The 14,824-nt window shown below is 43.7% G+C and overlaps 1 protein-coding gene across 1 annotated transcript; it reads left to right on the top strand.

Moving 5' to 3' along the window:
- The first annotated feature begins 9,442 nt into the window (after positions 1-9,442).
- On the top strand, positions 9,443-14,564 carry LOC117516567 (olfactory receptor 146-like). Its single transcript, XM_034177435.1, is given in 2 exon segments — positions 9,443-10,102; positions 14,286-14,564. Coding segments are annotated over 2 exon segments (939 nt in total).
- Positions 14,565-14,824: the final 260 nt, after the last annotated feature.

The following is a 14,824-nucleotide window of genomic DNA, read 5'->3' as shown; positions in this document are numbered from 1 at the left end:
CTTTCTTCTGGACAAAGCAGCTGACTCTCCATCTGTGGCGTGACATTCAATTGGGCTGTGATGCAGAGGTCTTTCAATCTGTTCTTCAGGCCACACTGTGCCGTCTTTTGCCGTCTGTCAGCCACTCATGTCTCCATGCAACCTCTCTTTTCTGGAGGTGGCGAAGTCTCCTCATCTATAGGGTTGATCATATTTTTGAGATTTGATTAGTGAAATGTTGAAATAAAGTGAAATCGACACAAAGATATCATTTGAATTATAATTCCAAAACATCTCAAGTATGCCTCCTTTGTATTGATTTAGGATTGTTTTCACACTGCAAAAAGTGACATATTGATTAGTCAAAATTGCTCAAATTAACATTACTGGCAATAAGACGTTCTTACTTAAACTTTCGTAAAACCTAAGTAAAAGCGTCTTATCAAGACATTTTGTCTTATTTTAAGTAAAAATATCTTGCCCCATTGGCAAATATTTTTTTCTTGACAAGTCAAAATTACTCAAAGGTAATCAAGCTGGGACAGTCGTCCAGAGAGGCTTCAGGAGAGGCGTTAGGTGAGACAGCTGCCCTGTCATTCGGAGGATGCTAAATAGAGTACAATAGGTGCTAATTAGAGCAGTTGTTAGTCACTGCCAATAGCAGTCTGCCTCTCAGTAGGAGAGGTCTTGTTAGGTTTAAAACTCCAGCTTTTGCTGGCTTCTGTTTCTTTTTCTCTACAAGAGTCAAGACAGAAGTCAGACTACCAGAGCAAAGAAATTTAGCTGAGGAAGCTTCTGCTATTAGAAGCGAAACGTCCTCGCGTCAAGCAACCCAGTCCAGTCGAAGATTCAAGCTTCTCTACTATGGGTCTTCTAGTGTTAAAGGGTCACCACTCAGTGTAAGGCAACGTGCACATCAAACATGGCTCTCCACAGAGACTGCCCTGCATGATCTTGTTATGAGAATTGAGAGAACTTTATCTCCTCGACAGTACTGATTAGGTTATTTTTCTTGATATTCAGGGAGCATTTGATAATGTATCAGTTGATTCTATCAAAGTAGCTCTGCGGCACAAACATGTGAACAGCACTGTAACCATATGGATTGTTGTCATAATCCAATGCAGAAGGGCAACGATTTCACTTGGTGACAGTACAGTGATAATGGCAGCAAAGTCCTCAAGGACGGTTTTCTCTCCTCTTTGTTGGCTACTTGTTGTGGACAGTCTTCTCACTGAGTTAAATAATCTCAGACCGTACACCCAAGGGTATGCAGATGATTTAGCTATCTTTATTGGGGGGTTTCTGTTTGAGGACTGTTTCAGAACTCATGTAGAATGCTCTCAGGACAGTAGAGAAGTGGTGTGTGCCCAACAGTTTGTCTGTGAATCCACACAAAACATTTATGGTCCTCTTCACAAATAAGAGAACCAAATTCAGTCGAGTTCAACCAAAAATGGACAGTATTGAGCAAGGACCATCTCAGTCAGTGAAGTACCTTGGTGTCTGTTTAGATAACCAACTTAATTGGAAGAGACACAAAAATGAGAAATGTCATAGGGCAATTCTCACTTTACAACAGTGCCGTCGTATTGTTGGATGACGAAAGGGGAGTTAGTCCCAGTGTGATGAGACTGAGCTACACTTCAGTGGTAAGACCCATGCTAAATTATGCTGCGATAGTTTGGTGAACCAGAGTGGAGCACGGGGCTGCAACGGTTATGCTGACTCATGTTCAAAGAATGGCATGCCTTTGCATCACTTTGCAACACCAACAGCAGCTTTAGAAGTACTTCTGAACTTAGCCCCTCTGGACCTCTACATTGTTAATGAGGAAATATCTACATCAGTAAGGCTGCACCATTTGGGCAATTGGCGAAGACTAGCAGATGTCAGTCATACCTTAATCAGGGAAAGAATATCATTGGATCTTCCACTGATTACTTTCCCTTGTGATAGGGTAGGAAAAAGATATTGTTTTGTGAATAAATTTAGTACAGTCATAACAGAGAGTGAGTCATGGTCAGACCTGGCCCTGAACACAACCTCACCTGTAATCACTTGTTTTATAGATGGCTCATTGATCAGGGGGAAAGCCGGAGCTGGAGCGTTAATACAACAAGATGACTTGACACAGGAAAAGAGCTTTGCACTGGCCAGATACACCACCGTCTTTCAGGCTGGGCTGTTTGCTGTCATTCAGTGTATGGAGGTCCCGATTATCCTCAATTTTAAGGGTAAAAGAATTTCTATTTACTCAGATAGTCCGGCATGTATAGTTGGCATCAAATTGCCACTCTACTCATCAGCTTTGGTGTGGGAGTGTGCCCAGGCACTTAACACACTGGGAGACACTAATGATGTAGTTGTAGTGTGGGTAGCTGGTCATACAGATATTCCAGGTAAAGAGAGAGTGGACTGGCTTGGAAAGTTGGGGAGCTCAACTAAATTTGTGGGTCCAGAGCCCATTGTAGGGGTGTCAAGTGCTCTGCAGAAGACCGACCTCCAGAACTGGATCAGGAAGCAGCACCACAAACGATGGCACCACTTGAGTGGCTGCAGGCAGGCAAGACAAGTCGTGGAAGGACCAAACCTAAGATTTTCTAGGGAGCTATTTGGCCTGCCTAGAAGTATTATAAGTACAGTGGTTGGGATGCTCACAGGTCACAACATACTGAACAGACATAGAATGGTAATGAGACTCCAAGAGGTCAGTACTTGTACAGCCTGTGGGGAGGAACCTCAGATGTCTCTCCACTTTTTGGTCCAGTGTCCAGCATGGGGTAGACTGAGGCAGAGGATTTTGAGTTCCTCTATTTTAGAACTTGACCAGATTAGGAAACTAAACTTAAGAAACATGGTATCCTTTATCAAGGGTGCCAAAAGTTTTAACTAAAAGGTCATTGGTTGCACCCTACCTGTCTTACTGTGCTGAAGTTTTTGGCAACAATTATACAGCTACATTGCAACCATTATTCATTCTTCAAGAAGCAGCATTAAGAACAATTCAGAATGCAGGTTATCAAGACCACACCAAATTGTTGCCAAATTATAAATGTAAATTTGTTCAGTATTATCCCTTAATATTATACAGTACATACAGGGATACAGTATTGTATCCCTTAAGTTGAAGAGTTTGAAGTGGTTGAAAATGGAGTGGGAATAGTTGTTTTTTTTTTTTTTTATCTCCCCCCACTCCTTTCGGACTAGATCATTTTATTTTTGGTTAAAGGGGTAGGCGTTAAAAAGCTTTGGTTTTGCCTATACCCTTTCAGGCACATGAATGCATTGTCAGTCCGTTTTCTTTTTCATTGGAAGTTTTGTTTGTTGTTGTTTTTGAACTCAAAGTTTGAACTCTCTGCATGAATTCCAGGTGCCATATTTGGAGGAAATCAGGCACCGTCCCTGCAGTGAAGCATCGTGGTGGCAGCATTATGCTGTGGGGATGTTTTTAGATAGGTGCACCAAGCTTTTGGAATCATAAAGTGAGAATCAGAATCAGAAAGTGGGAGACTATTCAGGATTGTCGGGAAGATGAAGGGAGCAATGTACAGAGACATCTTGGATGAAAACCTGCTCCAGAGTGCTCTTGACCTCAGACTGGAGCGATTGCTCATGTTTCAGCAGGACAATGACCCTAAGCACACAGCCAAAATATCAAAGGAGTGGCTTCAGGACAACTCTGTGAACGTTCTTGTGTGGCCCAGCCAGAGCCCAGATCTGAATCCGATTGTACACCCCTGAGAGATGTGAAAATGGTTGTGCATCGATGCTCTCCATCCAACATGATGGAGCTTGAGAGGTGCTGCAAAGAGGAATGGGCAAAACTGCCCAAAGATAGGTGCACCAAGCTTTTGGAATCATATTCTAGAAGACTTGAAGCTATAATTGCTGCCAAAGGTGCATCAACAAAGTATGGCTGCAAAGGGTATGAATACTTATGTACATGTGATTTCTTTAATAAATTTGCAAAAAACTTTTTTCATGTTGTTGTTCTGGGGTGTTGTGAGTAGAATTGTGAGTGTGAAAAAATAAATTTACTCCATTTTGGAATAAGGCTGTGACATAACAAAATGCGGAAAAAGTGAAGCGTTATGAATACTTTCCAGTTGACGAACTGCTTTGAGGAGGGAGTGCTAAGATGGCGTTGTTGTGTCTGGCTGCTCATCTGCTGCTCTCCAGTCTGTTTGTTAATTTATTGTTTTTAACTTATGCTGTTTTTGAATCAGAGGCACTGCGGGTGTATGATCGTCAAACGCTACTGGATCTCCAGCCCCCGGTTCATGGTGCGGTGTGGTTATTGGTGGGTGGACAGAACTTTCCGCCCCCATTTTTATCGGAGGTGCCGGATTTTCTGTGCCGTGCTCCTGCGCTGCCTTTTGGCCGAAAGCGCAGTTGTCACCGCGGGAGACGAAGTGGCCGACTGGTGAAGCTGAAGCTCTGTTTGGCTTGCTGTTTGGCTTCCGGACGAGCTGTGCACAGAATTCTGGCAGGATCTGTGCTGCCCTGGCGCCTTGTGGATCCAGTTAAAGCCTGCGTGGTGCCGCTGGTCGGATCTGAGGACTGTCGGCCTGGCTCTCCACATATTCGCTGGAGTGATGTGCGCCAGTGGCGCTCTCGGAACCTGGGCTTGCTACGCCGGGTTCCGAACAGTCAGACTGTCATCCCCACTGAGGTCCTTACCCTGGGTCTCCTGAACATCAGATCATTGTCTTCGAAATCTTTGTTGATTAATGATTTAATCATGGATCATCATTTAGATACGATTGGCTTATTTGAAACCTGGCTCAAAACCACAACTCTCCTTCCTCTGAATGAGGCCTGCCCACCAGCGTATACATTTAGTCACGTGTCTTGTGGTGTGAAGCAAGGCGGGGGTGTTGCTTTTATTTATAAATCTAGGTTTTCTTTATTAGGTGTCAGGGGTCACAAATATAATTCCTTTGAGCATCTGACTCTTCATTATGCCCATGATGCTAAGTACTGTCAGGGTCATAAAACTGGAGTTCAGCTATGTTATTTTGTCACTGTTTATAAGCCCCCTGGCTCATATTCTGATTTCTTAGATGGATTTGGTGCTTTCATCTCTAGTTTGTCAACTAGTGCAGATAACATTTTGATTATTGGTGACTTTAACATTCATATAAATAAACCCTCTGATCCCCTTAGCAAATCATTTATGCAAATTGTGGATGCATTAGGATTCCAGCAATGCATTCAGGACCCAACACACATTATCTATAGTTTCTGACCATTCACTTATCAGGTTTACATTTACGCTGCCATGTTTAGTGTAACAACAGCCTTGTCTATTACTGCGACGTCGTATTAAACCCTCAACTATGACTGAACTTGGGGCTAGACTACCTGATATTTGTTTAGCTTTGAGTCTGGAGAATGCTAAATTAGTAGACAGCCTTCAATCAATCAATCAATTTTTTTTTTATATAGCGCCAAATCACAACAAACAGTTGCCCCAAGGCGCTTTATATTGTAAGGCAAGGCCATACAATAATGATGTAAAACCCCAACGGTCAAAACGACCCCCTGTGAGCAAGCACTTGGCTACAGTGGGAAGGAAAAACTCCCTTTTAACAGGAAGAAACCTCCAGCAGAACCAGGCTCAGGGAGGGGCAGTCTTCTGCTGGGACTGGTTGGGGCTGAGGGAGAGAACCAGGAAAAAGACATGCTGTGGAGGGGAGCAGAGATCGATCACTAATGATTAAATGCAGAGTGGTGCATACAGAGCAAAAAGAGAAAGAAACAGTGCATCATGGGAACCCCCCAGCAGTCTACGTCTATAGCAGCATAACTAAGGGATGGTTCAGGGTCACCTGATCCAGCCCTAACTATAAGCTTAGCAAAAAGGAAAGTTTTAAGCCTAATCTTAAAAGTAGAGAGGGTGTCTGTCTCCTGATCTGAATTGGGAGCTGGTTCCACAGGAGAGGAGCCTGAAAGCTGAAGGCTCTGCCTCCCATTCTACTCTTACAAACCCTAGGAACTACAAGTAAGCCTGCAGTCTGAGAGCGAAGCGCTCTATTGGGGTGATATGGTACTATGAGGTCCCTAAGATAAGATGGGACCTGATTATTCAAAACCTTATAAGTAAGAAGAAGAATTTTAAATTCTATTCTAGAATTAACAGGAAGCCAATGAAGAGAGGCCAATATGGGTGAGATATGCTCTCTCCTTCTAGTCCCCGTCAGCACTCTAGCTGCAGCATTTTGAATTAACTGAAGGCTTTTTAGGGAACTTTTAGGACAACCTGATAATAATGAATTACAATAGTCCAGCCTAGAGGAAATAAATGCATGAATTAGTTTTTCAGCATCACTCTGAGACAAGACCTTTCTGATTTTAGAGATATTGCGTAAATGCAAAAAAGCAGTCCTACATATTTGTTTAATATGCGCTTTGAATGACATATCCTGATCAAAAATGACTCCAAGATTTCTCACAGTATTACTAGAGGTCAGGGTAATGCCATCCAGAGTAAGGATCTGGTTAGACACCATGTTTCTAAGATTTGTGGGGCCAAGAACAATAAACTGTCCTCGGTTTCAGATCAAACTGTACCACAGAACCGCACGGTGTAAAAAGTTCAGAGCACCCGATTTGTGTTCTCACACACATTGTACGTTCAAAAACCACACATCGAACTTGTTTTTCCAGAAGCAAAACATAAGCTTTTTTTTTCAAACTTAATTTACAAAAACTCTCAATGGGAGACATCAAAGTTTAAAAACAAAACAACAACAACAACAAAAACATTACAAGACAGCTCTGCGTGTTTGCACATGCACAGTGTGAGCGGTTGGATGCTTGCAGCTCTTCTGCAGCAGGATACCCTCATGATGACTGACCAGAATAATATCAAGCAGGTTTGATTTTCATTCAACCTTACGATCAGTGATCAGGAGGTGGTCGTGAGATGTTAAACGCAGCTTGTTACTCCATGTACACTACACGATGCAGGACGCGTGATTAACCTGAAACTGGGTCCAAACAATTCTCGCACAAATGAAAAATCATCTGAAAAAGGGCCAAAACTCTCACAGTGTAAAGCCAACATTTATGTGTCAATATTGAGTGCACATTTTACAATATAATAAAAACTTGCGCACAACATCATAAAATGTGCGCACATTCTCTCCACATGCAAAACATTTTGCGATGACACTTCCAGGGCTCTGTGAAAATGCCTGTTTTTACAAATAAAAAATGGAATATTTTACAAAAGCACATTTATCTGTAAACACCAACACACAACACACGTCACATTAATGGAGTTATTCTATCGGTATTAATGTTATTTATAAATCAAAACCATAAGTCAGCACTGCTTTATTTTCTAAGACCTCCGCCTGACTGGAGCATTGTGATTAGGTAGAGAGCTGGCTTTGTGGCTGCTTTCAGGTTGCCTCTTTGCTGGAAGCTGTGTAGTAAACAAGAGCTTCCAGCAGGGGGCAAGATGTTCAAAGACTGAAGCGTGGGCTCATTGTTTGGGTCTGTTGTCACTTTTGATGCTACCAGAAGCGATCGTGGTGTTAAAACTCAAATTCAGTTTATTAGTAGTTGTAAATGTACCAGAAACAATACTGGAATTTATTGGTTATCTGTAACTTCTGATACATTTTTGGGTGGTTTATCGTTTTATCTTTATCAAAGATAACTTTTTAGTTATCTGATTATCTGTTATCGAAGTTAATTTTTTGGTTATCTCTGCCCACCACTGCCTCTGACCTTGGTGACATGAGATTTGGGGTTCCACATGGATCTGTTTTAGTCTCCTTGCTTTTCTCCCTGTATGTGGCACCCCTTGGGCGTATACTGTGGAGTTTGGGGCTTGCCTTTCATTGTTATGCTGATGATACTCAGTTGTACATGCCGATAACTGTGGGAAATCTCACTCCCATAATAATCCTGGAGGACTGTCTTCTATCAGTGAGAAGTTGGATGTCTCCTAACTTTCTACTTTAAAACTTCGTTAAGACTGGAATGATGGTTCTTGGTCCAGTGAGACATCGGCATCAGTTTGACCAGCTGGCGCTCAGCCTGGGTTCGTGTGTCATACATCATACGGACAAAATGAGGAACCTTGGTGTAATTTTTGATCCCACATTGTCTTTTGACCTCCACATCAGGGATGTTAAGAGGACTACTTTTTTCCATCTGTGAAATATAGCGAGGATCCACCCCATCCTGTCTATGGCTGATGCTGAGACCCTGATTCATGCTTTTGTTTCTTCTAGACTAGATTATTGTAATGTTCTATTTTCAGGGTTACTGCAGTACAGCATCAGGGGTCTTCAGTTGGTTCAGAACACTGTTGCCAGACTTCTGGCACGTAGCAGAAGGTCTGAACATATTACACCCATTTTGGCATCTTTGCACCCTGTCTCTGTGAGAGCAGATTTTAAGGTTTTATTATTGACTTATAAGGATGTTCATGGACTGGTGCCATCTTATCTGGCTGATCTGGTGAAAATTTACGTGCCGGCCCGGGCTTTGTGGTCACAGGATGCGGGACTTCTCTGTGTTCCCAGGGTGAAGAAGAAGTCAGCGGGTCAAAGAGCCTTTTCGTATCGTGTACCCACCCTGTGGAACAGTCTTCCTGCGACCATGAGGCAGTTGGAGTCCGTGGACATTTTTAAGTCAAGACTGAAAACCTATTTTTATTCTTTTTTATGAATAGTTTTTTTTTTTTTGTTTTATTCTTTTACTTCTGTTTTTAATTATGTATTTGAATTTTTTTTATTCATTTTTAATTATTTATTTAAATTTTATGTTGAATTGTTTCATGTAAGGTGTCTTGAGACGGCTTCTGCTGTGATTTGGCGTATAGGAAGCTAATTAAATTGAATTGAATTGAAATTGAAGACAGGAAATTGGGACCCACTTCATGTCAGTGTAAATGGGCTCTTTGAAACAACTGAAAAATATGTTAAAGCCACAGGGCTTTTAGGCCTGTAAACACTTTGCTTTTGAGTTGTCACAGTTCTTAGGAATCATTTCATCCTTAAAGCATGTTGGCACATTTGAAACATTTTCTTTCTTTGCTGGTTGCATCAGTTGATCAACAGGACTAAACATGTCTCTCACACTGACACCTGCTTTATCTGCAGCATTCACCTTGTCTTCATCATCCAAAAAATGGAACTGATAATCTGTTAGTCAGTTAAAATCAGGTTTTTTTTTTGTAATTTCATTTTCACAATTGTCTTTTGTACATTTGTTCCAATAAGGTCTTCTGAATTGAACGGGAGAGGGAGAGAGAGAGAGAGAGAGAGAGAGAGAGAGAGAGAGAGAGAGAGCGAGAGAGAGAGAGAGCGAGAGAGAGAGAGAGAGAGAGAGAGAGAGAGAGAGAGATTTGTCTTTATATGGGACACAGGACTCACTGATAGAGACACTCTGTTCTGTCCACAGTGCTGCAGACAGTAAAAGATGAACAATGAGTCGTACAATGGGATTGTTCAATTCTGCTCTCGGAAGAAACATCACCTTTGTGCGTTCTCCATATTTCATCATAAGTGGCTTTTCTGACATACCTAACATAAACTATTACTATGTCTTTCTCTTTTTTGTTTATATTGTGTCAGTGTTGGGAAACACAGCTGTGATGGCTGTAATATTGTTGGACCAAAATCTAAGAACTCCAAAGTATGTTGCACTTTTTAACCTTGCATGGACAGACCTGCTTGGTAGCACTGTTCAGGTACCAAAGGTTCTTGACATATTTGTGTTTAATCAGCGCCTCATCTCTTATAATGACTGCATGGCATTTATTTTATTCTCCTACACGTGTCTTTGTATGCAGTCTCTTAATCTGGTTGTTCTCTCCTATGACAGATTGGTAGCGATCACCTTCCAACTGCACTATTACATGAAGGTCACACACAGGTTCATGTTTTCTTTGATTGCCTTTTTCTGGGTTTTATCAATAACTGCTGTGCTCATTGCAGTGGGTCTTCTCACGAGACTTTCCATCTGTAAGTCAGAGACTATTAACAGTTATTTCTGTGATTATGGCAAAATATACATGCTGGCCTGCAATGACTAAACCCCTGCCCATGTGACTATTCATCTGTTTACAGTTCTTATGATTTGGTTTCCACTGATATTTATCTTGTTTTATGTGCAGACGCGGGTTGAGGAGCGGACCAACATCTGACCGAACCCAGCGCTAAATAACCAGAAAGCAGTTCCAAAAACAAAACGATTTTATTTCCCTCCTGTGCAATAATTGGTGTACAACATAAATATTTGGTTTGTCTGGCGAAGTGAAGGACAGCGCGCTCTCCAGCGCCCAAATGGATCGAAGCCCGGCACTTCTGGACTCAGATTCACTGCCAAACACCCCCCAGGTGGACATGACAAACTGACTCTGTGAAGGAAGGAAAAGGTGAGGTAAGTCAACAGAGCTACAGCAAATATCCTTCAGAGGCACACACTATCAGCAACACATTCAGGTCTGAATTTAAGCTTTATGTAAATGAGCAGCTTCTCACAACAGGTGGAGGATCATCAGTCCGTACGCCACGGCAGTGAGAAGCAAACTGCACAATTCTCATCAATGTTCAAATGTACTGCGTAACAAAATGCCAAATTACTATTAACGATAATTCAGACAATAATCACCTCTGATGTGTGCTGACAGCATGTGTCCCTCACCCGTCCTCCTTCACAGACACGATGTGTCAAACCCTGGCGCGGTCCTCAGCGTCTCACAAACGAACGTCACAAGGTCGAGTTCCCGGCAATTCTGCTTGAATCACTCATGGCTTAAATGCAGAACGCCATCTCATTATCTGCTTCAGCTGAAAGTCTTTAAGTTTGCACGTGATCATCCACAGGTGCTGCGAGTCATTAGGCCTGCACGTGAACATCCTCCACAAGTGCAGCTAATAATGCTGATGAGGGTGAAGGACTCTTCTGCCAGCACCTTCTCCACAGACAAAAACCAGTTTGCATACCACCTGGAGAGCAAAGAAAAGAAAACAACACAAAAATATCCAGCCAAACCCCCCAACACACAACAGTACCCACCCATCAACGGGAAGCCTCCCGGCGACCGAACAGACCAGGCCCGAGAACAGCACCTCCCTCCGGGGTCCACGACAGTAAGCAGACAGCAGGACAGGGCACCGCGGCTGGAAGGCCGGCTGGCATCAATAAAAACCCCAAAAAAGTCCCATATACAACCCAACATAGAAGAAAAACACAAAACCCACCCAAACCCTCCCCAGGGGACTGTCCCATCCAACCTCGGGAAGAAAAGAAAAACTCCCAAATGCAATAACCCAACACAGCCCCAACAACACAATATAAACATAAATTCACAAAGAAAAATAACAAACAACCCCCCCCCCCCCCCCCCCCCAGAATGATATGCAGAGCCCAACCCCCCCGCAGAAGACCTTTACCGCCAGTTCCAGGAGAGACAACCAAAGCCGGAATCCCCAGGTATACACTGAGGAACAGCGCCCCCCAGAGGACCGTACCATCAACCCCAGGAGGCACCCTCTCCACAACCCAGGAACCCCAGACCCGGCCACACTTGGTTAGTCGGCCCCACAATCAATTCCCCCCCAGAGGACCGTCCCATCAACCCTGGAGGTGGAACCTGGAAGGAAACATAAAAACAAAAAAATCCAACCCCCGACGGACTTCATTAAAACACCCCGGGGGCAAATAAAACAACTGCCAAACCCTGTTACCCCCCCCAGCACCCCGAAAGACCCCAGATCACTCCCAGAGCCTATCGTAAGCTCAATTTTGGCGAACGGCACAAAACTACTAAGCTGGGGAAGGAAACAGGAAAAACTAACCCGGTCCCATCCCCTAAGCGCAGCGGAAAACCGGAAATACGTCCGGTGCCCCAACCCGACCATACCACCAGCCCATCGGGAGGGGTGGAACTACCGAAATGGCGAACGGCACAGATCGGCCCACCACTCCGACTGAGGTATGTTCCCGCTGCACCACACCCCGGTAACACCAATGACGAACGGTCAAAGGCCCACCGGGGCTGGAGTGGAACCGGGCCCCAACCAAACCCAAAAAAACGCCCCTGACAACCCCCCCAGGTGCAGAGGTCTTCTGAGAAATGCTCAGCTTGACCAACCTGCACCACCCCTCAACCCAAAAGACAAACGGTCTTAGAGCATGTGAGGCTGGGGTTAGGGAAGCAGGGAAATAAAAAACAACAAAACGACCCAATCCTCAAACAGAAAATACCTAAGTCCAAATAATGAAAACAAACGATTACCTGAGTCCAGCCGAGCTCCGAACTGCCAGTCGTTCACTCCACCAGAACCGCCTCTAAATCCCCAAACAATTTATAACCCCTTACAAGAAAACAAAAACAGCCCAAATAACTAAACAACCAAAGTTTTTTTTTTTTTTTTTTGTGTCCATTATTATGCCTGTCCAAGAACACCTGGAGATACGTCATCACTATCTTTCTTGACGCTTATGTGACCGGGGCAATATGGCGGCTTCAGCTCGTCCGAGCTGCATGGGTTCATCTGAAAGAGGAGCCAGAAGTCCCGTCGGAGGAGTCTCAGTGGGGCAAAGAAGAGGCAGCCCAGATCTGTGTCGGGGAAAACCCAGAGATGAAAAGACCCGCTCTGATGTCCGCCCTTTCTCGCGTCCACGCTCCTTTATCCGATCATCTAGACGAATAGCCAAAGATATTAGCTCATCTAAATCTTTTGGTTCGTCACAGACTGCTAGCTCGTCCTTTAATGAATCGTTCAAACCATCCACAAACACTCCTCTCAAAGCTGCGGCATTCCAACCGGACAGAGCAGAAAAAATTCGGAAATCCACGGAATAATCCACTGCACTCCGCCTCCCCTGCCTGAGAGTCAGCAACCATTGGGCAACAGTATTTGTTTTCACCGGATGGTCAAAAACCAATCGGAACTCCCGGGAGAAATCCTTAAAGGATCCTAACAATGGAGAGTTATTACTCCACAACGCAGTGACCCAAGCTAAGGCGTCACCTCGGAGCAAATTTGTCACATATGAGACACGGCTACCATCAGAAGAGAAGGAAGCCGGTCGCTGAGCAAAAACCAGAGAACATTGCATCAAAAATGGAGCACAGGCTTCAACGTTTCCCGCATAAGGCTCCGGATGACAAATAAATGGTTCGGAAGCTGAATCTCTGGGTGACGGAGTTATCTGCACTGGTATCGATGGTGCCACAGCTGGAGCAGCAGGAAACGGAACGGCTTGCGCTGCAAGCTCCGTAACGCGGGCATTTGTTTGTTTAATTTGGTTTGCGAGATGCTGTAATTGCTCCCATATTTTCTCCAAGTGTTCTTGAACTCTTTCAGCAAATGGAACCGCTTCTGCCGCTGGGTCCATTTTTGGAATGGCCGGGAACTACTGTTATGTGCAGACGCGGGTTGAGGAGCAGACCAACGTCTGACCGAACCCAGCGCTAAATAACCAGAAAGCGGTTCCAAAAACAAAACGATTTTATTTCCCTCCTGTGCAATAATTGGTGTACAACATAAATATTTGGTTTGTCTGGCGAAGTGAAGGACGGCGCACTCTCCAGCGCCCAAATGGATCGAAGCCCGACGCTTCTGGACCCAGACTCACTGCCGAACACCCCCCAGGTGGACACGACAAACTGACTCTGTGAAGGATGGAAAAGGTAGGTAAGTCAACAGAGCTACAGCAAATATCCTTCAGAGGCACACACTATCAGCAACACATTCAGGTCTGAATTTAAGCTTTATGTAAATGAGCAGCTTCTCACAACAGGTGGAGGATCATCAGTCCGTACGCCACGGCAGTGAGAAGCAAACTGCACAATTCTCATCAATGTTCAAATATACTGCGTAACAAAATGCCAAATTACTATTAATGATCATCCAGACAATAATCACCTCTGATGTGTGCTGACAGCATGTGTCCCTCACCCGTCCTCCTTCACAGGCACGATGTGTCAAACCCAGGCGCGGTCCTCAGCGTCTCACAAACGAACGTCACAAGGTCGAGTTCCCGGCAATTCTGCTTGAATCACTCATGGCTTAAATGCAGAATGCCATCTCATTATCTGCTTCAGCTGAATGTCTTTAAGTTTGCACATGAGCATCATCCACAGGTGCTGCGAGTCATTAGGCCTGCACGTGAACATCCTCCACAAGTGCAGCTAATAATGCTGATGAGGGTGAAGGACTCTTCTGCCAGCACCTTCTCCACAGACAAAAACCAGTTTGCATACCACCTGGAGAGCAAAGAAAAGAAAACAACACAAAAATATCCAGCCAAACCCCCCAACACACAACATCTTGTTCAATTACTCATATATTGGCTACTCTTTGAATAAAATAACATCAGTTCGGGAAAAGGTAAAAACTTTTAAAACCTGCAGTGCTCACCTTTCATTAGTCGTAATCTATTTCCTCCCAGTTTTGATCACATCTACTGTTGGAAAACATTTACATCCGAATGGCAGAATTATAAGTCTGTCCCTGACCTCTGTCATTCCACCCATGGTAAACCCATTTATATATGTTCTACAGACACAAGAAATCAAAAAATCTATTAAAAAGTTGTTAAAATAAAAAGGAGTTCAAATCTGCAATGATAAATTATCTATAGTATTCATAGATATGTGTGTGTGTGTGTGTGTTGTGTTCACTGTGTACATTGCAGTAAAATTTCAAAGAATAATCTGTCAAACAATTATTTTTAAAGTATCACACCAGTTTCTGATCTTAGTGGTTCGCACTGTTGCCTCTCATGCCAAACTTTGTTTTTTTTGGGTTGCACAGCAATTTTATCCCCTCAAAACAGCTATTTTTGACAATTTTCTGACTTTTTC

Source organism: Thalassophryne amazonica, chromosome 9, assembly GCF_902500255.1.
Source record: "Thalassophryne amazonica chromosome 9, fThaAma1.1, whole genome shotgun sequence".
NCBI classification, from domain to species: Eukaryota; Metazoa; Chordata; class Actinopteri; order Batrachoidiformes; family Batrachoididae; genus Thalassophryne; species Thalassophryne amazonica.
This window is presented reverse-complemented; position numbering and strand designations above follow the sequence as displayed.